This window comes from Tachysurus vachellii, chromosome 23, assembly GCF_030014155.1.
Source record: "Tachysurus vachellii isolate PV-2020 chromosome 23, HZAU_Pvac_v1, whole genome shotgun sequence".
Taxonomy (NCBI): domain Eukaryota; kingdom Metazoa; phylum Chordata; class Actinopteri; order Siluriformes; family Bagridae; genus Tachysurus; species Tachysurus vachellii.
In genome coordinates this window covers 1,379,512-1,403,337 of record NC_083482.1, presented here as the reverse complement: position 1 = coordinate 1,403,337, position 23,826 = coordinate 1,379,512, and the positions used below count along the sequence as shown (strand labels likewise).

At 41.4% G+C, this 23,826-nt stretch overlaps 2 protein-coding genes across 2 annotated transcripts; one reads left to right on the top strand and one right to left on the bottom strand.

Moving 5' to 3' along the window:
• Positions 1-1,697: 1,697 nt before the first annotated feature.
• On the bottom strand, positions 1,698-4,700 carry LOC132838841 (uncharacterized). The gene has a single exon (XM_060859447.1). The coding sequence runs from the start codon at positions 4,648-4,650 to the stop codon at positions 3,481-3,483; it is 1,170 nt and encodes a 389-aa protein (XP_060715430.1). The 5' UTR covers positions 4,651-4,700; the 3' UTR covers positions 1,698-3,480.
• A 14,439-nt stretch (positions 4,701-19,139) lies between these two features.
• LOC132838839 (keratin, type I cytoskeletal 13-like) lies at positions 19,140-22,996 on the top strand. The gene is made up of 8 exons (XM_060859445.1): positions 19,140-19,589; positions 20,113-20,195; positions 20,320-20,476; positions 21,004-21,168; positions 21,274-21,399; positions 22,082-22,302; positions 22,527-22,567; positions 22,740-22,996. Exons 1-8 carry the CDS (start codon positions 19,209-19,211, stop codon positions 22,847-22,849), a joined length of 1,284 nt encoding a protein of 427 aa, XP_060715428.1. The 5' UTR covers positions 19,140-19,208; the 3' UTR covers positions 22,850-22,996.
• Positions 22,997-23,826: the final 830 nt, after the last annotated feature.

Genomic DNA, 23,826 nt, shown 5'->3' with positions numbered 1-23,826 from the left:
AGAGCTTGTGTTACAGCCTCTCACTTCCACATGTGTCAACTTTCATTCTAAAGAATCTTGTGTCCTTTTGCTGATGTACAAACTGTGTTCTTTTAATCGCAGGCATAATGTAGCACTGACACTGAATTCTTATGCATCTGCTATGAAGTCTGTATGAAGCTTTCAGTCTTGACTAATTGAGATCAGTTATTAAGACAAAGCCATATCATGAAGCACACGGTTATGAGCAACTGTATTAGGCACATGCTATGAACACTTTAGAAACATTATGTGTCTTGTAAGCTCTGAGGATATAAAGACTTCATAAAGACTTCATCAATGAACAAAAAGCTATAGCAAGTCAATTTGCTCTAACCAGAACCTTTTCACTGGAGTGTCTAGGGCACTGAAATAATCCCTTTCTTTAATGCATAGTTATGTACAGCTTATAGAGCGTCATTGAGTCTTTGTGTCGTAACAAGAAAAAAAATCCAGCCCAATGTTTACTACTAACGTGATCATCTCATATGTTCTTGTGTCCTATAACACAAATGTCATTTAAAGCTTATAAGCATGTCTCAGAAAATCATAATGAAGCTAGAAATACTTAAGTGTAGGAAAAAAAAACGAATTGTGGATTAAAGTGACACTGGTTTATAAAAACAACATGGCATTATGGCTGTAGGTGTCTGAGCAGGACCAGTGAAGGGTTTTACGTTATTATTACACGCTGAAACATGAAGAACAGGTGTTAATAACACTTAATCTTCAGCGCTGACAGACGTGTTTATGTTGGCGTGATCCAAAGCCTGTGTAATGTTTATACTACCACAATCCTGCAGCTGAGCCCTCAGGTAGTAAGCACGAAGCACACACACACACACACACACACACACACACACACACACACACACACATACAAATGATACAGGGAAACACTGGCACACCAGATGATATTTATGCCAGCTATCACACTCTATCTATCTATCTATCTATCTATCTATCTATCTATCTATCTATCTATCTATCTATCTGTCCATCTGTCTGTCCGTCTAGATCAATCTGGGTCAGTTTAGAACTGTGTTCCGATTGCAGCTAAGCCTGTTCACCCACGCTGACCTTTGACTTCAACAACGTGTCATGACAAGGCGCTATGAGATATGAGATCGAGCCTAGCTAATAACGCCGACGGGAAGCCAAAGCTTCCGTCAGCAGGAACAAGCCGTGTGTGAAGTGTGCGTGTGTCTAGTTTTGCCTCGAAGCCTAAGAAGAGTTTTTGTGACACAGAAATCATCACACACACACACACACACACACACACTCATGTTAAGTGAAATGGTGACAGTTTGAAGATAATGATGCTGCATTATTCTTAGTCTTATTCAGAGCGAGGATTAAAGAGAACGGCTTGATTACTACGTTCTCCATGTCACAAAGGCATAAAGGTCTGTAATTAAGTGCTGTGCAGCAGTCAAAGTGATAATTATCTATTCTGCTCTCTCTCTCTCTCTCTCTCTCTCTCTCTCTCTCTCTGTCTCTCTCTCTCTCTCTCTCTCTCTCTCTCTCTCTCTCTCTCTCTCTCTCTCTCTCTCTCTCTCTCACACACACACACTCTCTCTCTCTCTTTCTGTCTCTCTCTCTCTCTCTCTCTTTCTCTCTCTCTCTCTCTCTCCCTCCCTCCCTCTCCCTCTCTTCCTGTCTCTCTCTCTCACACTCTCTTCCTCTCTCTCTCTCTCTCTCTCTCTCTCTCTCTCACACACACACACACTCTCTTCTCCTCTCTCTCTTTCTCGCTCTCACTCTCTCTCACTCTCTTCCTGTCTCTCTCTCTCTCTCTCTCTCTCTCACTCTCTTCCTCTCTCTCCCTCTCTCTCTCACTCTCTCTCTCCTCCTCCCTCTCTTCCTGTCTCTCTCTCTCTCTCTCCTTCTCTCCCTCTCTCTCTCACTATCTCTCTCCCTCCCTCTCTTCCTCTCGCTCTCTCACCCTCTCTCTCTGTGGGTGTCTCTCTCTCTCTTTCTCTCTCTCTTTCTCTCCCTATCTCTCTCCCCCTCTCTCTCGGTCTCTCTCTCTCTCTCTCTCTCTCTCTCTCTCTCTCTCTCTCTCTGTCTCTCTCTCACTCTTTTTGTCTCTCTCTCTCTCTCTCTCTCTCTCTCTCTCTCTCTCTCTCTCTCTCTCTCTCTCTCTCTCCTGTCAGGCCCAGTGGCACTATCCAATCACAGCTGTCTGCGAGCTCATGTATCATCTATTTCTTTTCTAGCAGCACTCTTTAATGTACATGTAACTTGGACACATTAGGGTTCCTTGGTTGTACCTTCTGGGGAACCTTTAAAGGTTTCACACAGAACTCTAAAAACAGAGTTGTTTCTGTATCAAATCCTTTTTTCAGCTATGGACCTTTGAGAAATCTTCCCTTTTAAAAGAACCAAGCTGTAGACATATTTAACTGCCCAGACAATCAGTTCACAGACATCATTAGTCATTGTGGGATTTAATACCTGTTAATAACTTTCAGCTTAATCACAGCATTGTGATAGTTAGACAGAGGGTACAGCGTACATACGCTTAGCTCCATGATATTCTCTGACGTTTGGCTATCGTGAGGAATATATAGTGTGATGTGATTGGACTTCAAAGGTTTCTTTGGACTTTGTTCTATTTATAGTAAGAATTTCTGTCATAAATAAATAAAATAACTATAGAGAGATATAAAGACAATGGAAGACAATGCCTTTGAGGGATGACTATCTTGTGGGACGATTATATTACAGATAGTGAGTTAATACAAAAAAAACACTCGCACGGCGTGTTTTATTAAGTCACAGGGCCGATCCCATAACACTTTGAAACCTGAATACTTGTGTGTGAGTCACAGTAAACACTTCAAATGTCACGTTTGATGACAGCCGTGTATCTCAGACGCCGTAACGATTTATTGTCTAGGACATCTGACATGTTACATTCGAAAATTTGTAGGCTACATATTTGATCTGGCAGAACTCACGTCTGCCATCCGATAACCTGAACTAGCCTTGACATATGTGTGTAGACTTAGCACCACGTTTCTGTGTGGATGTGTGTGTGTTTTTTATACCATACCCTGTTACTTTATAGTATGTTTATAGTGTCATGTTGGACATTTTTTTAAACACTTCAGAAATCACATTTAAAGGTAGGGTCTCCGATATTTGACAACTTTTTCAGAAAATTGCGATGGGGCCCTAAACAAAACAAAAATCATTTTTCAGGGGCGTGTCTTATATGTGGCGGAGAGAGTGTTCAGTGCTCATGTGTGACATTAGCAGAAAGCGGTTTTAACATTGACATGGAGGATAAAAACAAAGAAAGAAAGCAAAGAAAGGCTTACGATAAGGTAAGAAGTAGGACGTGTTAATATAGGATCAGCTTTCCAGCGCTGGAGAGAACTGAAGGAGCAGGAAGTTGGTCACATATTCACAGATTGGAGTTTCCCGAGTCAATAACTCCTGAGCTAAACGCTATTACTATTCAAAACGCGGTTGTAGAGTCCAAAAGAGTCCAAATGGGATACGGACCCATTCATAGAGGCCCCACGGGGTGACGAAGGCAGTCAGGTGACGGGAACCCTCTGCAATGAAACCCTGATGGTAAGCTTTTCCCTGGTCTAGGATGCTAAACCAGGTGTAGCCCCCCAGTGTGTCGGTCAGGTCTTGTATTCTGGGTAGTGGATGTCGATCAGGCACAGTCTTTTTGTTCAGGAGGCGATAATCAATACAAAGACGTAGGCTGCCGTCCTTCTTCCTAACACAGACAACTGGGGCAGCATATGGGGACTTGGATTTAACAATCCAGCCTCTCATCAGCAGCTCCTGCACGTACTCCTTTACCTCTTTAAACAGTGGCTTCGGGACTGCCGAGTATGCTCTCTGTACAGGGATTTCATCTGTGAGGGTAATCGACATTTGTAAACTTGGTATGCACCCAATATCATTGCTGCCACGTGCGAAAGCTCCGGCTTCTTCACACAGCGTTTTGTTGACTTTTTCCCTTTGTTTATCATCAAGGTGACTGAGGTCAATGGGAGGTTGCCATGATGATGAGCGGGCGTCAACAGGTGTTGATACAGAACTATTAACAGTCACTGTGGGCTCGGGTGCTTCAGGTGGGTCTGTTGCGATCACTTTTTCGACACAGTGGATGCCCCCAAGTGCTGTCTTTCTTGGCAGAGTTACTGCATGTTTAGTGTTGTTGCCCACCGGTACAGCTACATAAGGTTTTCTTGGATTTTGTACCTCCAGCAGACCTTCACCCACGTCCAGTTCTGTCAACTGCACATTTTTGTCATCAGGCTCAAATAGGAAGACTGCATCAGATGTACTCATGCGTGGAGGGACTTGGCACTTGACCCAGGCTAACTGACCTGCTTGGATAACCATGTCCTGTCTGCCTGTCCGTAGGCGCCCGCACAGCACAGAGGGTTTGCTGGCTTGGATGAAGCTCACCATTAGCTCTGCCTTCTCTGCTGGTATACACAAAGCATTACAGAGTAGGACGACGAGGTTTGAAATCAGCTTTTCAGGTTGTTCTTGTATCATCTCTTCCAGCACGTTGAAACCCAGCAGTGGCCTCTCCAGAGCAAGACTGCTGACAAGAAAAGGCACAGTGATTGACAGATTAGGGTCCTCATTCCCCATCAAATTGACTGTAAGGGCAACCCAGCCATCAAACGGGAGGACATCACCGTTCACTGCATACACCCTTAACTCGTCTTCGTCACCTATAAACACTAAGTGGCCTAACGGGGGTGTCAGGTAGATATTTCCTCTTCCAGTCTCTATCAATCATACTGATTGAGCTCCAGTGTCTAGCAGAGCACTGACTGCTAATCCATTTAGGTTACATTGGGTGAGAGCACTCCTTCCAATGAGTTTGGCTAGACGTTCCCTTTTGCTGTGCGGTAAGTCATGAGTGAATGGATTGGTTGTCTTTTTTGGTTGTTCCAGTCTCTTTTCTATTATTTTGTCCTTTTTCAGTCTTTCAATTCCAGGTTGATCAGTGTGACAAGTGTCAGGTTGGGACGATCACTGAGACCTGGTCACTGTTTGTCCCTCGGCAGGGACCGGTTCCAGTTTCTCTGACGTGTTGGTCTCTTTAGACAGCCCACTGCCCGGTGGCCTTCTTCACCACAGTGGAAACAGTGAGGGCAGTCAGAATGATTTTGCTCCACGCACTTGTCACAGCCATATGGTTTCTTTCTCCAGGGAGAAGGGACCTAGCCTTCGCTGCCTTTCACTTTCATCACACATCACTTTCTTCATCTGTTTTAAGATTGCCTCATCCGATACTCTGGGGTTCACAAGCAATGGCTTCAGCTCTCTGCGGACATCATCATGTTTATGACCTAGGCCCTGATACACGGTGTGGAGAAACACATCCTGCACTGTGCTTGCACTGTACTTGACCTCTGTGTCAGCATGTTTGGAGGCCAGCATGATCTTCTGCTTAAGTCCTACAGTATGACTCTGTATAGGAACTGTTGAGGTGTCTCATTGTCTTTTTGTTTGGTGCACATGAGTTCCTGGAACAGCTCGGTGTTACTTTGCTCACCCAGGTGGGAGTGGAGGAAGGCTTTTAGCTCTTCTACAGTCAGATCATCCTTATACATCAACATGTCTTTAAAAGTTCCTGGCTTGATGACTTTGAGGACGGCTCTTACAACCTCTGCATCACTGAACTGCCCCTTTAAACCGTCTTCCATCTGCTGACAGTCACTGTTATAGCTGAGATCTGACCCCTGGTCCCCAATCTGACCCCCTGTATCTTCAGCTCCCTGCGATGAAGGTAAGACAACTCTCTTAAGGAGAGCAACTTGTCTTGTGTTAATGGTGTCGCATGTTCACTTAAACCTCTGGTGCCTGCTACGTTACTACTCTGCATGGTGCTTCCTATCTTTACAGATGACTGAGGTACAGACTGTGGAGTGGGTGTGTGTTTGCATTGCATAATTTTCTTACTCAGCTCCTCATAACTAGCAAGTATTTTCTGCAGCTCTGTATCATGTGTGTTACTAGCTGTAGATGGTGCCATGTGGGTTGTATTAGTAATCCCAATATGGGTAGCATCACTATCATCAGTTGGGTTAACATTATCATTCGCATAACTTACATCCCCACTGCCCGATACATCAACTGCTACAGCAACTTGTGAAGTATGACCCTGAATGACTATGTCAATTAATCCTCTAACTCCAATAAAGACTCACTGGACATGAAACCACAAATGTACTCAAAACAACCCTCCTCATCTGTCGACTTGACGCGAAACTCGTCCATTCCTGGCACTGGACCCACTGACTTGGCAATCTGGAACAGTTCATCTACGGAGAGAGTGAGAAGGGTCTTTTTGATTGCCCACACCAACCTTTTCCTCTCACCATCCGCCATACTGCTTCCCAATTCCTTGCGCTTGGTCACAAGAGTCTCGGATCACAATTCACGCTCTGTTCTTGATGAGTGGTAAATTCAGCACAGCACCGTCATTAGTCTTTATTCACTACAGGTAACCCCTTCATCCGAAGACAGCATCGATAGTATCTGGAGATCTTTTTCACTGGCTGCAGCTCGCTGGTTGCATCAGGTCACTTTTGGTCCAAGGTTGCAGTATCACTGGATCAGCTTCCGGCCACAAGGTGGGAGTGATCCCGGACGAGCCCCCAATAAACTGTTACAGGTACCGGCTGGCACCACATAAACAGCGTATATGCTCTCTCTGGAAACAGGAGAAATAAATCAGACAGGGCAAACTCTGCATCTGTTTTCTCATCTCGCTCAGCAGAAAGAGGAAAACCGCAATATGGACCGAACTGACGCAAAGCCCCCTGGAGCACGATAAGCGCCATATTACACACACACACAAACTCCACAATTACTCCTGACATTTATAAAAAATGTTTTAGTGCAAGGATGGTGGGACTAAGTTCATTACCCCTGAACAAATATTCACAAACATTAATTCTAATGAACAAATATTCAAAGACATTAATTATAAAATTATAGAAACTACCACAAATGTGATAACACTTTAGTGGGCATCACATAGCTGCCTCTCTACATTACTACGGTAGAAAAGAGGTGTTATTTGTGTAGTAACAGCGTTTAGCTCAGGAGTTATTGACTCAGGAAACTCCAATCTGTGAATATGTGACCAACTTCCTGCTCCTTCAGTTCTCTCCAGTGCTGGAAAGCTGATCCTATATTAACACGTTGTTTTGTTTTTGTTTTGTTTGGTGGCCCGACTCAGTTTCCTGAAGCGTTTCTCAAATATCGGAGACCCCACCTTTAAATCTCACAGCGGAAAAGCACGTATCAGTCGATGCTAAGTACGGTGTCATTTTAGCCACACTAAAGGTAAATGTTGACATTCCTGATGATACAGTGCCTTTTCCTCCATCACTGTGTTTGTGGTTTTGACCTAATGGTTAAAAAAAATATAGGAACGTCTGATTTTAAACACACTCAAACCAAACCTTTGCATCACTGTGAAAGTCTTAGTCACAACTAGCCACAATTAGCATGAATTGCAGCATCTGACTCTGCAAGCTGTCGTCAGTATGCCGAAACCCCGTGGAAAAGGCACAAGCAAACAAAGTGTAAATACTGTGTAATTTCAGACATACTGAGTGTTTTTATGAATTATTACCACAGATCTGAGGTAAATGTTGAACTTCCTGATAACCCTGTCTCATTTTCAGTCACAGTGACTACATGTGCTACGTTATAGCTATTATGTTATAGATATTTCAACTTAAGTTCATAATTTTTCATCCAAACCTGAATTTCAAACGAGAAGAAAAAAATACAAAACGAACTGTTATTATTATTTATAATTACAGGGCTCACGGGTTTTTGCTGAAAAAAAAAATAATAATAATAATCTGAGATAGCTAGCTATCTTTAGTTATTGACTGAACTCTGTTGTCCTCGATAATCATCAGATTCTTTGCTACACCCTAGTGAGGAAAATGGTGAGAAAGAAAATGTAGAGATTATCATAATTAATGAAATGTTTACCCGTGTGACTTTCTGTGCCAACTAATGTCTTTATCTGCATTTTTAACATACTAACATTCTAATAATGTCCTAATTGATATCTGCTAAAAACATCTTGTTTTTGTTAGACAGATTTTATCTCCAGAATGGACAGAATCTGGGGTTGCCAATGATAGCAATATACAGTAAGGAACGTAGCTGATGCTCAGCACTTCAGTGCCCCAGAATAAACTGAATCTATAAATGGTTTTGCTTCACGTGTTCATTGTGTAAATATTAAGCCGGTGTGTGTTTCCCCATTGCAGCGAGCAGTGGCATGTTGGCATCTTGTGAATTTTTCAGAGAACCTGAATGGCACGTGTGAAAACACAGACAGGCTGAGACACTCCACCTGGACACACCCATGCTTATCTAAGTAACAACTGCAAACATGTGACCAAATGGCATGCGGGCATGTCCCCTGCACATTCCACACATACGCTGCATTATCGCACTCCACCCTGCTGGCGAGAAAACAACGCAAATGTTGTTCAGCTCAGAAATTGTCAGATAGATGAACAGATGAAATTGATGAGAACAGGTAAGTGACATAAACCCAGGTGATTTCCTCCAAAGCTTTGTAAGCTTCATTAATGTTCTCCTTTGAATGACTTAATGATTAAACTTGTGCATTACAACACAACTTTTCGGATTTTACGACTAACTCCACTTATTTTACCTTAGAAATGTCTTCTTATAAGCTGCTATAACGTACGGTAGGTACGCAGGAGGAATAAAACTCATCACTCATCAATCACCACTTCAGGATGAAGTCACTCATCATCATCACACCATCACACCATTACTCAGTGTTGTGTCACTCTGTGCTCCAGTCAGAGAAACTCTTACATATTTTTTGATCGTATAAAAGCTTGAAACTGAATTGAAGCTGAGATGACAATGGAGGTAAAGGATGGGGAAGTAATTGGGATGACATGGAGTTTTTCCAGGGTGGCAGCTGTCACTCAGAGCCACCCATGTGGCCACACCCCTAAAGGTAAGTTAATAGAGATAAACAGGCTGACCAGGTGTGAAATAATGACCCTTCATTCACGGAGAATTCTCCTTGCAGAGGTTTTACTGTGCATCAACAGGACGTTGAGACATTAACACAGAAACGTCAAACCTCACAGCTGCAGTGTCCTTGGATTGATCGTGAGCTTGAGGTACCTTCTCTGGACTGCTGCATGTTCTCTCTATGTCCCTGTGGTGTTCTGTCTTCATCGGGGTTCTCTGGTTTCCTCCCAAAAACATGCCACTATGCTAAATTGCCCCAAGGCTTGAGTGTCTAACGCTAATCTAACCCTCAGCTGAACTCATCCCCAGTATTCCTGGAACAGAATGAATGAGAATGCCCAAACATCACGCTATATGATTTAGCTTATTTGTGTTAGATCATATAAATTCTGCTACAAACCAAAGCGTGTTTTATCTCAAACCTATGATTACCCTGTTGCTCCCAGCAATCGTTCACATGGTCTATGAAGATAAACAACTGGAAGCAGATCAGTCAGTGCAGGTGGACAAAAATGTAGCGTTATAATTACACCTTAAATTGATGTAATTAAGTCTGGCGACTAGCATTGCTCTTTTTTAGGAAAAGGTCTTCACTCTAAGCTAGTCACTGTCTTCTTCCTAAACCGGCTTATTACCCATCGCTCAACACACAAAGTAGTATGTATACAGCCTACAATCGGCAAATATGCAAAATAAGGATATGTAGCATCCATGCTAACAGCCTGAGAATATTAAGGACATTCTAATGATTTGCACGAGTTGAAGTGACCTTTTTGTCATGGGAAGTGCTCCCATAATTGGGGTGTGTCTCAGATTCACAGACTCGGAGCCAGGCATGCAGGTGCCGCTCCCAAAATAACATGTATTGCCAACGTCGTGAGTATTGCGGGAGAGGCCCAAGTTTCATCTTCCTTTCTGAAGAATTCTTCCGTTCCTTCAAAACAGTCAAACCGCAGGAGCAGGGAGACAGGAGGACATAGTTAAACATCTCAGAACCTTTTACAAAGACGAGTGTTGAAATCACAGAAAGATACATGAGAGAAAATCCTGTGCTTATAATTAGAACGTGTCAAAATTTCACAGATGATGTGCATGGCCCAATGGGATTTTTGGTCTTCCAAACTGTACGTTCACTTTTTTCACTTTTTTGCACAATATTTCTGCGCAGCACTGCAGGGCTAATAGCCGACACCGTGTTTTAGGGTCTCACAGCTCCAGGGTCCCGCTTCGCACTTGAGCTTGAGCTTGTCCATTTGGAGCTTCTCAGCTTCTTCTCAGGTTTGTGTGGGTTTCTGCCGGGTTCTGTGGTTTTCTCCTGCCTTCCAGGAACATGCGTGTAAGTGGATTATCTATGCTAACTTGCCCCTGGGAGTGAAGGAATGTGCTCGTAAATGTCATTGTGGATTTTTTTTATTCGGTTCATTTTCATCAAGCCTTTTCTATGGAATTTGCTTGTTTATATGATTTCATAACAGGTACAAGTAAAGATGAAGCTGATTAAAAGATGCGAGAGAGTCAGAGTTCCTTCAAGAGCAGACAATTTTGGTCTGAAGTCCTATGAGAGTGTGCGGAATTGGTTAAAGTTCTTTTGAGAAAGAGAACAGGACTCGTACAGGTCATTCTTTTTGGGAGAAAGCAGAAAAGGTCAGAACTCCTTTGGGATTAAAAACACCCCATTACCGTCTGGGTGCTTAAAATGATCATATCTACCTTGTAGCAAATATGTTTAGCTTTAAAAACCTAATGAGCTTTAGGTGAACATGTTCTTGAGTGGGATTACTGTGCTTCAATTACTATGTTCTTCATGTCATGAAGGCATAAAGGTCTGTAATTAAGTGCTGTGCAGCAGTCAAAGTGATAATTATCTATTCTGCACACTTGGTTTGAAGACTCATTATACATGGCTATAAAATAGTGTTTATTTTGTCATTCAAACTGATAGACTGGTAAATGTCTGACTACTGCTGAAAGGTGATTATTACCTTATATAACCCATGAATGTATCTATTATGACTATTAGGCTTGGCACATACCCTGAGTTCCAGTGGGTAATTTCCAAAGGTCATAGATGAATCAAGGTGATCAGTAAAGTGTGGTGTGATGATACAACCCGGCCCTGGAGACCTCTTCTACTGATGCTAAATAAATACAGAATACTTCTGCCATACAAGCCCCTGTGAAGGGGCTGTTGCTATAGAAATGAAGACTTTAATTAAACCTGTGATTTGCAGTGAGACGATGTACCGTATAAACCTTGTGGTCACTTCTCTGCTGTCATTCTCAACACCTTTTGATCTGTCTGTCAGCTTTTCCCTTTTCTGTGCCAGAACTATGACAGGTCGTTTTTAGTCTGAAATATGTGCCCATCCTTGTTCGTTTGGAAAAAATCGCTGGTGCCACGCCCGGTGTAACTGTTTTCTCAGAAGTACAATCCCTGTTCATGCCCCAGGCAGGTTGTGTCAAATTGAGATCAAAGTATGTTAATGGTTTCTCTTGCTCTTTGCTTGGGTTTATAGCCTTTACATGCCAAATCCTCAGAGATTTGTGTTAATGCGCTACATATCCTCATCACTTACAGCCAATTTCAGCTCGGAAAGATCATTAGTTTTATGAGAGATTGCTAACAAATTTGCCGAAGTAAAGGAGTTTGATTGTTTGCTTTCCTCGATCTGTTTAATGTTCTTAGGGCTTCCTGGAACCTGAACATTCTCTCAAGTCCTGCTCTTACCATGGCTGGATGTTTACAGGCCTTCTCATGTCCCTGTATCCAGGGATGAAGGGCTGCTCTACTTACATACATACAGTATATGTTCTACACATCCTATATTCCCAGTGCTGTATGTTGTGTCAGAGAGCGAAGATTCCACCTGTAATAAGTCATGCTGATGGAACATATTTACACGCCCACAATAACAATATAACTTTTGTTCTTGGTGTGGTTTAACATCATTCTTCGCTCGAATTCCAAGTGTATTCCATTTATCAATCCTGTTTCGAATACAAAATCCTGGCCCTAGTTACCAACTGTTGTTTTCAAACAGTGTCCCTACCAAGCAGTCTTAAAGATCCTCCGATCCTCCACAAAAGCGTGACTCAGTCTTCTTTAACATCACAACCATGACTCATTCTATCATATTATTATATGTATTATTTCTGGATTTGTTCAACATTCACAGATCCTATACAGTAAGTCTAGTAACTCAGACTTCATGTTAAAACTAGAATGAATTTCCTGTTTACACACTAAACACATTTTGATAGTATAGCACACGGTTTATAACCACACTCCTAAGCTGTACACTTCCTCTCAAGGTTTCTTCTTCATTTAGTTTTTCCTCACCAGCATCATTTCCGTCTTGTTTGTTATGGAAAGATTTTTACCGTTAATATTTCTATCCTGACTGTTTATATTTTTCTTCGAAGCTGCTTTGTGACACTGTCTAGCAGTAAAACCGAACTGAGCTGAAGTCAGTGAGCCTTCAGCTCTCACAAAAGCCTTGTTTGGACTGGATTAGTTTGAAATGTGGAACTGGGTAATGAACTATTACTCTAGGGAATTTAGTCCAGCCCCAGTCCATCATGTGAGTAATCTTTTTACAGACTGTTCACACACGAGACGAGAAATATGCTGTTGTTTTCTTTTCTATAATCCGAGCAATAGAAATAACCCCAGGTGATGCACATGTTCTGTCTGAACTGACAAGACAGTGAAGACTCCAGTATTTAATCCCACTGGGAATCTTTTTTAATCTTATCTGTCAACTAATGCATGGACTCTTCCATTTGTATTATTTTAAACATGAATAAATAATTAAGATATAATATACAATAACTAGATGATGCTTTAATGGTAAGAACCCTAACAATGGTAATAACCCAAAAAATCAAATCCCTATATATCCAGAGATCTCTGTTTATTCCAAGACCCTGAATCTCCAGACACTGTAGTCCCAGATCCTTTATTCCCACTTGATTCTTAAACTTGTAACTCATAAACCCTATATTGGCAAACCCTATAGTCCCAAAATCTTTACTGCCAAAAGCCTATAGTCCCAAACCCTATAGTCCCAAACTCTATAGTCCCAAAGTCTTTACTGCCAAAAGCCCTATAGTCCCAAACCCTATAGTCCCAAACTCTATAGTCCCAAACCCTTTACTGCCAAAAGCCCTATAGTCCCAAACCCTATAGTCCCAAACTCTATAGTCCCAAACCCTTTACTGCCAAAAGCCTATAGTCCCAAAGTCTTTACTGCCAAAAGCCCTATAGTCCCAAACCCTATAGTCCCAAACTCTATAGTCCCAAAGTCTTTACTGCCAAAAGCCCTATAGTCCCAAACCCTATAGTCCCAAACTCTATAGTCCCAAACCCTTTACTGCCAAAAGCCCTATAGTCCCAAACCCTATAGTCCCAAACTCTATAGTCCCAAACCCTTTACTGCCAAAAGCCTATAGTCCCAAACCCTATAGTCCCAAACCCTTTACTGCCAAACCCTATAGTCCTAAAACCTTTACTGCCAAAAGCCTATAGTCCCAAACCCTATAGTCTCAAACCCTATAGTCCCAAACCCTATAGTCTCAAACCCTATAGTCCCAAACCCTTTACTGCCAAAAGCCTATAGTCTCAAACTCTATAGTCCCAGACCCTATAGTCCCAAACCCTTTACTGCCAAACCCTACCGTCCCAAACCATTATTCTCAGACCCTCTGAACTTTTTTGACCCCTCGAACTTTTTAACCTTTAGACAATCTCCCCCATTACCAGTTTACCTGCTCAGTATACCATCATCCCTTCTTCTTTGTGTTAAAACAGAAACTTCCAGCCCTGATTATATCATCCCAGCTATTCTTTTCACACAATAACATGGTGAGCAATCTAAAAGCTCCTCTACACAACATTATTCATTACAACATCAGCAGATTTAAAGGACACTCCCGCCTGTGACATTTATACGCTTCATGGCTTTATCCCATACAAATCCAGCTTACTTGCAACAAACGTCCATCAGTGAAATTACTTAAAAGATGACACATATCCTGAAAAACCGATCCCAATAACATCCTTAGGCAGAGCCACCTGATTTCCTGCTCAGACACACCTGTTCCCATTTCTTACATAGCTGTCTTAATAAGCTCTTCCTTGTTTGACTAGCCTGCGTGCTAAATGTCACCATGTACAAGAGCATCTTAATTATTTATAAGTTCCCCATTTCACTCATAGCTGTACAGATAAGATATAAAGGTTTATTAGAGATTATTTAAAGAATAACTTCATAATTCATGAACCGGTTACTCGTGTACAGCTCGTCTCACTGTGTCTGTTTAACAGTTAGCATCTAAAGTGCTGGTCTAATTACGCGTGATGAGTTATGAGCCTCCACCCACAACACTTTCACTTACAATACGAAAGACTGAAGATTGACTGTCTTCTCCTTCTTCTTCTTTTTTATCTTCTTCTTCTTTTTCGTCTCTTTGTTTGTGCAGAAACAAAAATCATCCATTTTGTGAGAACTTTTATATTTTAAGGTAAACATGATTTAAGTCATGCACTTAAAGTCATGCATGATTTAAGTCATGCATTTAAGTCATGTTAAAACAGAAACTTCCAGCCCTGATTATATCATCCCAGCTATTCTTTTCACACAATAACATGGTGAGCAATCTAAAAGCTCCTCTACACAACATTATTCATTACCGCAAATGTGAGGTGACCTTTCACTTTGTCTATAAAAATCTTTCTTTTTTTTTACATTCAGATCCAAAAAGCTCAGTTTGTAGATGAGCTTATTCCAGAAATTGTGCCTCTTTATCCCATTCCCTAATCTGTGTATATATATTATTTCAGATTTCATGCATGGTATTTTATTAAAGTGCAGGATGCCTTCAAATCCTAACGTCATAGAAAGACTGGATGTTTTTGAGTTGACGCATTTTCATTATTCGAAACCACGTTTGCATAAAGAAATCGACTGAAAACTAAATGCTCGAACCTGTTCACTTGTCTGTTTGCGTTTGTAACCGCTCAGCTGGTTAAGGCTCTGGGTTGTTGATCAGAGGATCGGGGTTCAAGGCCCAGCACAGCCAAGCTGCCACTGCTGGGCCCTTGAGCAAGGCCCTCAACCCTCCCTGCTCCAGGGGCGCTGTATCATAGCTTCCCCTGCACTCTGACCCCAACTTCCTTAGTTGGGGTATGTGAAGAAAAGTATTCCACTGTGCTGTAATGTATATGTGGCGATAATAAAGGCTTCTATGCCTCTGTTCTATTCTATCTGTCTATCTATCTATGTTTCTGCTGTTGTTTTGATACATTCCTTGATTACTCAGGAAAAAGAAGGATCCATTATGTGACAGTAGCTGAGCCTTAACACCTCCGCAAACTTTGATATAGCGAGCATTTTTAACAAGCCGGTGTGTTTAAATTAGTTCTGATGAAGAGCGCTGCCTCAGGTATGGCTACACATCCAGCCTGTTCTGCTAGCAAGCGAAAGCTTCAGCTAGCTACCATGTGCTATCTGAGGTATTTTTTATAGTCTGATGAAATCCTGAAAACAAATAAAATTCAGCTATGCTGTATTCACAGATTCTGGAACATAGAGCAAGTTTCTGTGCTACGCCACGCTACACTACGCTAATCACAATATGCTAGCTGTGTAGTAAAGTCTGGACCTCAGATCTTTCTGACCAATCAGAGTCCAGAATGTTGTTTTAAAAGCTAATGATATTAAAGATAATTTATCACGCAACACACCTTTAATTAGACAGCCGTTTTCTCACATTTGCCATGTTGCTTTATGTTTTTGAAGGAACTAAGGCAGAGCAGGAAGCGTTGAGAAAGCAGACGGTTATTTGTGCTGCTGTGGATGTGTGATGAGGGAGACACTTTGTTCAAACCTGTTGAATATTAAGTAATTAAACACGTTGAAAATGAATAATAATCTGTGTCCTCGTTTGATTTCATTTAATTGAGATGATGAACGCACCTCTGAGGCTTTGTCCTGATTTTAGAAAAACATCGTTGAGTCAAGATGAAACTGGATCAGGAGTTCATGTGATTGGGGGGTGATTAGTTTTTGGCGGCGCTCCTGGTGTCGGGCTGCCAGCTTTTTAGTGTCTGGACATTATGGATTTTTATGTTTTACTTATTTATTTTAGCAGAGAATCTGATATGAGGCTGTTTTCTTTGACATTTATTTATTTATTTATTTATTTATTTATTCATTCATTCATTCATTCATCTTCTACCGCTTATCCGAACTACCTCGGGTCACGGGGAGCCTGTGCCTATCTCAGGTGTCATCGGGCATCAAGGCAGGATACACCCTGGACGGAGTGCCAACCCATCACAGGGCACACACACACACACTCTCATTCACTCACGCAATCACACACTACGGACAATTTTCCAGAGATGCCAATCAACCTACCATGCATGTCTTTGGACCGGGGAGGAAACCGGAGTACCCGGAGGAAACCCCCGAGGCACGGGGAGAACATGCAAACTCCACACACAAGGTGGAGGTGGGAATCGAACCCCCAACCCTGGAGGTGTGAGGCGAACGTGCTAACCACCAAGCCACCGTGCCCCCCTTATTTCCTTATTTATTTATTTATTTATTTGGTCTGATGATTTATTACAATTTTCATTTGTTTGTTTTTGTGTCTGGGTTATTTTTTAGTGTTCGTTTACTTTGTTGTACTTCCTTAATGTATTTATGTATTTATTATTTCCCCAAAATGTAGATTATTTATTTATCTATTTGACTTTAATTGGTTTTTATTACCTTTATATTTTTAGCAATCTGGAATGAAGATGATTTTATTAGACCATCATCATCATAGTAGTTTATTTGTCTATTTATTTATTTATTTATTTACTTGATTGGTTTGTCTTTAATAATTTCCACATAATCAGACCATCAGTTTTCTGTGATTGGTGTGTTTGTGCTTTTCTTCCTGTCTGGTCAGCAGCACGTTTTTCTCGTCTTTCTAAGCCGTGCCATCGGTGGACTTTCTCCGATGTGTCTCGCTCGCTTTCTCTTTCCCATCTGCGGTCAGAGTGAACACAAAAGCTCTGACATGTTCTCTTTTAAACCTCTGTGATGAAGCCGAGATTACGCTGCTGTTTGTTTAATGTAACTGTCAGAAACAACTGACTAATGGCTTTAGATTTTACTCTCTGTGTGTTTCGTAATCGCCTCTGAGAAAGAAAGAAAAAACCCTTGTGGTCTAATCCTTCTCTTACCTGCAGGAAACAAAAAGTGTTTTCTTAAACAACATGCGTCTGAACATGAAATATGGTCCCAGAGCAGCGTCTCATTGTGTTTCGGTCTCGGGCCTTTCTCACATTACTGTATATCAGACTTTATATATAAATAACGAAGAGATCTCAGACCTCAATAAAGACGTACGTGTTTAAATGCAGGAACCAGATCCACATTCATCTTTATCATCATGTTCTTCCTGTCATTTGATTCTCACTCACATTACAGCAGATGTACAGTAACTCACTCCGTCTCTCTCCAGCCTGTCTGTCTCGTCTGTCCTGAAGACGTGGGACGTTACAGCTGTAAGCTCTGACCCTGGAGAATCCTTCCTTCACTATTCAAACAGAGAATTCATCAGCTCCTGACGTGAGCATGATAAGTCATAGCTCGATGTCAAATCTGACTGATGTTGGCTTCATGTTATCGTGTGAGTGTATAATCTTATTCGGAAACTGCTGGCTTTTATTGGCATTAACGTCTGTTTATACTGTGCACAGCGTTCTGTTTTATGTCGAAACAAACTTTTTTTTATTTTATCTACAATGTCCAAGCATCATCATGTCCTGAAGTAATTCTGCATTTCACCACAATAAAACCTGAAAGCTTGTTTGTTTAGGTTCTTATTGAGACAGTGAGTAAGATACAATGTGGTACTGATCTATAAAGGAAGCGTCTCTTTTATGAATAGGTCTTCATTCCTTTGTGTGTGTGTGTGTGTGTGTGTGTGTGTGTGTGTGTGTGTGTGTGTGTGAATGAGTGAGTGATCTTATCGTATTACAGATAAACTCTGTGATTTTTGCTCCACTGCACCTGCGTTTACTGTGCATCATATATCTTTATGTGTGTGTGTGTGTGTGTGTGTGTGTGTGTGTGTGTGTGTGTGTGTGTATGTAAGTTGTCATGCAGTACAATAAAACAGTGTTATAGCTTTAGACTAAAGGTGAAAATGGAGTTTTTCTTTCTAAACTGATCTTTCTGGTCTTTCTTACCAAATAAAAAACACTCTCTGAACACATTTCACAATAATGTCACAATTCCTGGGACATCATCACACCACACCCCACACACCCCCATGTCCTGAAACTGTCAGAACCTGCTTCTCCAGAACATCATGTCGCTCTTTCTCCTTTAGTCCTGTTCAGCGAGTCAGCAGGAGAAACCCCACTGCTGACCAGATTAGAGATTTTATTGGATGAATTTTCATGTAGCTTTGTACATGTGGCACAAGGAACAAGTGCACCAGGAATTATTCATTAGTATTAGTAGTGTTCATATCTGTAGTATTTATTTATTTATTTATTTATTCAACTTTAATAAAGAAACCGACATGAGCCCAGAAAGGTTAAGGTGGAAATTATTTTCACTTTTAGGATAAAAAAAAACAGTGAATGAAACTGATTTGATAAAGATGTTCAGGATGAACTGAACCATGTGTGAATTTAATACTGAATATTTTGTCTCCTATATTGATTTATGGCTGAAACCAAACCAGCTAAATTTAGAATGTATTATATATTTTCATTCTTTAAATGTATAAGATCATGAAAAAAACTCTGGACAGGTTTCAGTGCCCGCTCACACACACACGCACACACACACATATACATACACATATACACACACACACTCACACACACACACTCACACACACACTCACACACACACTCACACACACACAGCCCTCCCCCTGTGGCACACCTGAGTGACCGCGCCCTGGACGCGCGCCTCTGGCGCCTGACGCCAAACCTGTCCATGTGTAATGGGTTAACGAAGCCACGCCCCCTTTACTGGAAACACATAAATCGGGTGTAAGAGCTCGTGAGCATCACTTCACAGACGCACTTCAGCTCTCCATATCTCTCTACAAACAGAAGATCGTCCAGGTTAATGATGAGTAGCGCGTCCTTGATCGGCTTCTCCTCCTCGTCGCTGTCTCTGGGCGGCGGCACTAAGCGCATCTCCGGTGTGCGCGCTCCCAGTGTGTACGGCGGCGCAGATGGACGCAGCGTCCGCGTGTCCTCTTATCAACAGTATGCGTCCCACGGCAACCTGCTCACAGCTTTCAACACGGATGGAGTGTCGTACAGTGAGAAGCACACCATGCAGAACCTGAATGACCGACTGGCCTCGTACCTGGAGAAGGTGCGCTCTCTGGAGAAGGCCAACACGCAGCTCGAGCTGAAGATCCGCGAGTGGTACGAAAAGCGCGCTCCCGTCACCCACGACTACAGCAAGTACCTGGCCATCATCAGCGACCTGCGCGAGAAGGTGAGCAAAAGTCTTCTTCATCATCACATATGAACACCTTCCCATGCTGTTCTTCATCAAACAGCATCCTGCTCTTTAAATAACAATAAAACTGAAATGTAAAAAGAAATCTCAGAAATAAAGGTTCATGATGTTTAACTGAAGATATTTTAGATCTAAATTATTAACAAACTCTGACACGTTCACAAAGCCCTCACGTGCACGAGACATAAAAATAACAAAAACTTTTAAATGCTTGTCAAGTAAATGTATCACACATATATGCTTTTTAGAATATCTATATAAATATGTGTATTAATTATTATTTTTATTTATTATTTATAATAATAATAATAATATTTATGATTCATCCTTGTTCTAAAATGCCGTTCAGTTTGATGTGTAAATGAATCAGAGCACAAACGCACGCAGAATAAAGGTATATCTTATCTTAGACAAAGTTCAGAGTAAGAAATGTAAGGAACAGGTTGATGTGACGTGTGAAGACGTGGAAACGTGACGTGTAAAATGTGCTCTTGTGCAGATCAAGGTCGCCACCATGGGCAATGCCAAGATCATCCTGCAGATCGACAACGCCAAGCTGGCTGCAGAGGACTTCAAACTCAAGTCAGTGTCAGAAACAAACACTGATTATTTCTGAGACACGTTTTATACGTCATTCATTTCAGAATGTCCTACATCACAGACGCATCCCGTTAGTTTTTTAAATTCTTTTTTGGGGTTTTTTTAGGTATGAGAATGAGCTGATGCTGCATCAGTCTGTGGAGGGCGATATCTCCGGGCTGCGCCGCGTCCTGGATGACCTCACCATGACCCGCTCGGACCTGGAGATGAATATTGAAGGCCTCAAGGAGGAGCGGGTCTACCTGAAGAAGAACCATGAAGAGGTTAATTAGAAAATAAACACACACACACACACACACACACACACACACACACGTATAGTGTATTTGGCTTCTACTTACGTGAGTAGAAAACACAGAGATCAGAGATCACATAGAATGACACGAATAAAGAAGTCATAGTCCAGAACGCGCTCGCTTACATCATTACCTGTCATTAACCACCACTGACCGTTACCTTTAACATGGTTCTGAGTGTCGTTAGCACACTAACATTTTTTGAGGTAAAAACAATTCATCATGGCCACGCTAACACAATGTGGTGATTCAGCTCTGTATGACCTCTTTATTAAGCACATATATACACACTTCATAAAGAGGTCATACAGTAGAGAGAGAAAGAAGTGAGAGAGAGAGAGAGAGAGAGAGGAACCCTTCTATATGATTAGCAGCTAGGAAACAATGCTAGCGTCCCCTCACTGTTAGCAGTGCTAGCATGCTCTTGTGCTTGTAATGTAGCCGTACTAAGAGCGTCTCCTGTTGTATGATGTGATTTTTTATGTATGGTGCAGGAGCTGGCGGCTATGCGCGCTCATCTGGCCAGCAGCAGTGTGAACGTGGAGGTGGACGCTGCTCCTCAGGAGGACCTGAGTCGTATCCTCAGTGAGATCCGCGCACAGTACGAAGGCATCAGCGAGAAGAACCGCCGTGAGATGGAGGCCTGGTACAAGGTCAAGGTGAGACACAGGGACAAGACTGAGCAGCAGGATGGAGGACTATCAATGATCCCGAATGATCTATAACCTTTTATAACCTTTGACCTCTTGCTTTTCTTTGGACAGTTTGATGAGGTGAACAAACAGGTGAAGATGAGCACTGAGTCCGTGGAAATACACCGCAGTGAAATCAATGACCTGAAGAGAACTCTGCAGGCGCTGCAAATCGAGCTGCAGTCTCAGCTTAGCCTGGTACACATACACATACACACACACATATACACACACATATACACACATATATGCACTCGCACACACATGCATACACACATAAATATACACACACACACGCATATACACACATACACACACACACATATACACATACACACACAAACACACACGCATATATATACACACATGCACACAGACACACATGCATATACACACACACATACACACACACGTATACACACACACATATGCACATACACACACAAACACACACACACGTATATATACACACATGCACACAGACACACATGCATATACACACACACACACATATATACACACATATACACACACACATATACACACATGCACACCCGCACACACACATATACACACATGCACACAGACAGACATGCATATACACACACACGCATATACTGTACACACATACACACGCAGCGCACGCACTCGCACACACACGCATATACAGTACACAAATACACCAGACACACACATGCATATACACAAATACACACCTACAGACTCGGACACACACACACACTCACATACACACGCACCCACACACAGATGCCTCCATCTTCACTGATACACTACATCATTACGTCAGAAGTCATAGCCCCGCCCACTCCCCTGTCCCACCATCACTCACTCTCTCCCTCTGTGCTCTCTGATTGGTCAGAAATCAGCTCTGGAAGGCACACTGCTGGACACAGAGAACCGCTACAGTATCCAGCTCAGCCAGCTGCAGGTGATAATCAACAAGCTGGAGGCGGAGCTTTCAGAGATGCGCTTGGACATCGAGAGGCAGGCGAACGAATACAAGGTGCTGCTGGACATCAAGACCAGACTGGAGCTGGAGATTGCAGAGTACAGACGACTGCTGGACGGAGAGGACGTCAAGTACGCTTTGGTTTCTGTACAGTAACATGACACAGAGGGGGTCCTACAAATAATAACAAATAATCTACAAATTCAACTAATAAATATCGTTAATAAGCAATTAAGCAATAGATTTTTTTTTCATAAATTGCAGTTTGTCAGTAATGAGGGAAAAAAGAATAGAGATAGAATGTATAAAAGAGAGTTTTGAGATTTATACATAATTCTGTTTTTTTTTCTTACAGGAAAACCACAGTGGTCGAGATTCAGAAAATTCCACCAAAAGGTTCGTAACTGATGGTTTTTCTGGGGATGTGGAAATGTGTGCTTCAGCTGTACGTTTATAGATGGGAAAATGTTCAATGTTTAATGCGAGTGTGTTTTAGGTGATGGGAATGGAGGTGTGTGTGTGTGTGTGTGTGTGTGTGACTCCTCTAACACTCTGTGTCTCTGTACAGCTGAGCCTGTGGTGACCAAGCGAGTGCGCACTGTGGTTGAGGAAGTGATCGATGGCAAGGTCGTGTCCCGCACCGAGGATGTGGACGTCGAGGTCCTGAAAAAACATTAGGACAAACACACACACACTGACACACACACACACAGTGCTACGACCGTGTAACAGTCATGTTTAATAAACAGTGAAAAGTCATTCCTCTGTGTAGATGATCCATATCTGTAAATGTAGATGAAAATAAAGTTTGTCAGCTTCACATGAGCAGATTCTCGCTGTGTGTCTTTTATTTTCACCTTCAGAAGTTCAGCATGAACCATAAACACTTTAATCCACATTGTACCTCCACCAAGTGAACTAAAGACACAGAAATGAACCAAATCATTTTATTCAAAGACAAAATCCGTTGTTTCACTTAATTTCACTTTCATTCTGAATGAACTGAAAATATAGACCACATTAAAAGGTTTTTCTTCCTAATACGATTCAGTAAAGTTACAAACTTCAAACCCAAAATTAGTAAATAGATTAAAAAAGTCATCTTTTCACTTCACACTAATGTCAAAGTCATGAAAAAAGACGAGATGTAAAGAAGCAGAGTTTTATATACAACACTGAGACACAACAATCTTCAATAATTTGAACACTTTTTATTGGTTTTAAAAAACGGACAAACAAACAAAAAAAGTGTAAAAAGTTACATAAAGTGTGTAATATAAGTCTACAATAAATTTTCGTACAATAACGTTAGATAAAAATTCAAGAAACTTTCCATTACAAAAATTTATTTACTGTGAATAAATACTACATTTATGTGTAAAGTAAAATAAAAAGAAATATGATACTGAAATAAAGACAAGAAAGGAAACAGCAGTTAACTGAAGAAAATAAAGGAATAAATTTAGGAACAAACATCAAACATAAAGTCTGTTCTTTTTATTTTATAAAGGATCATTATATTATCCATAAATGTCTGAAAATACTGCATACAAATATTAGATATATTTTTATTATTATTAGTAGTAGTATTGTTATTATTATTAATATTATTATTGTTGCTGTTATTATTATTGTTATTATTATTATAATTATTA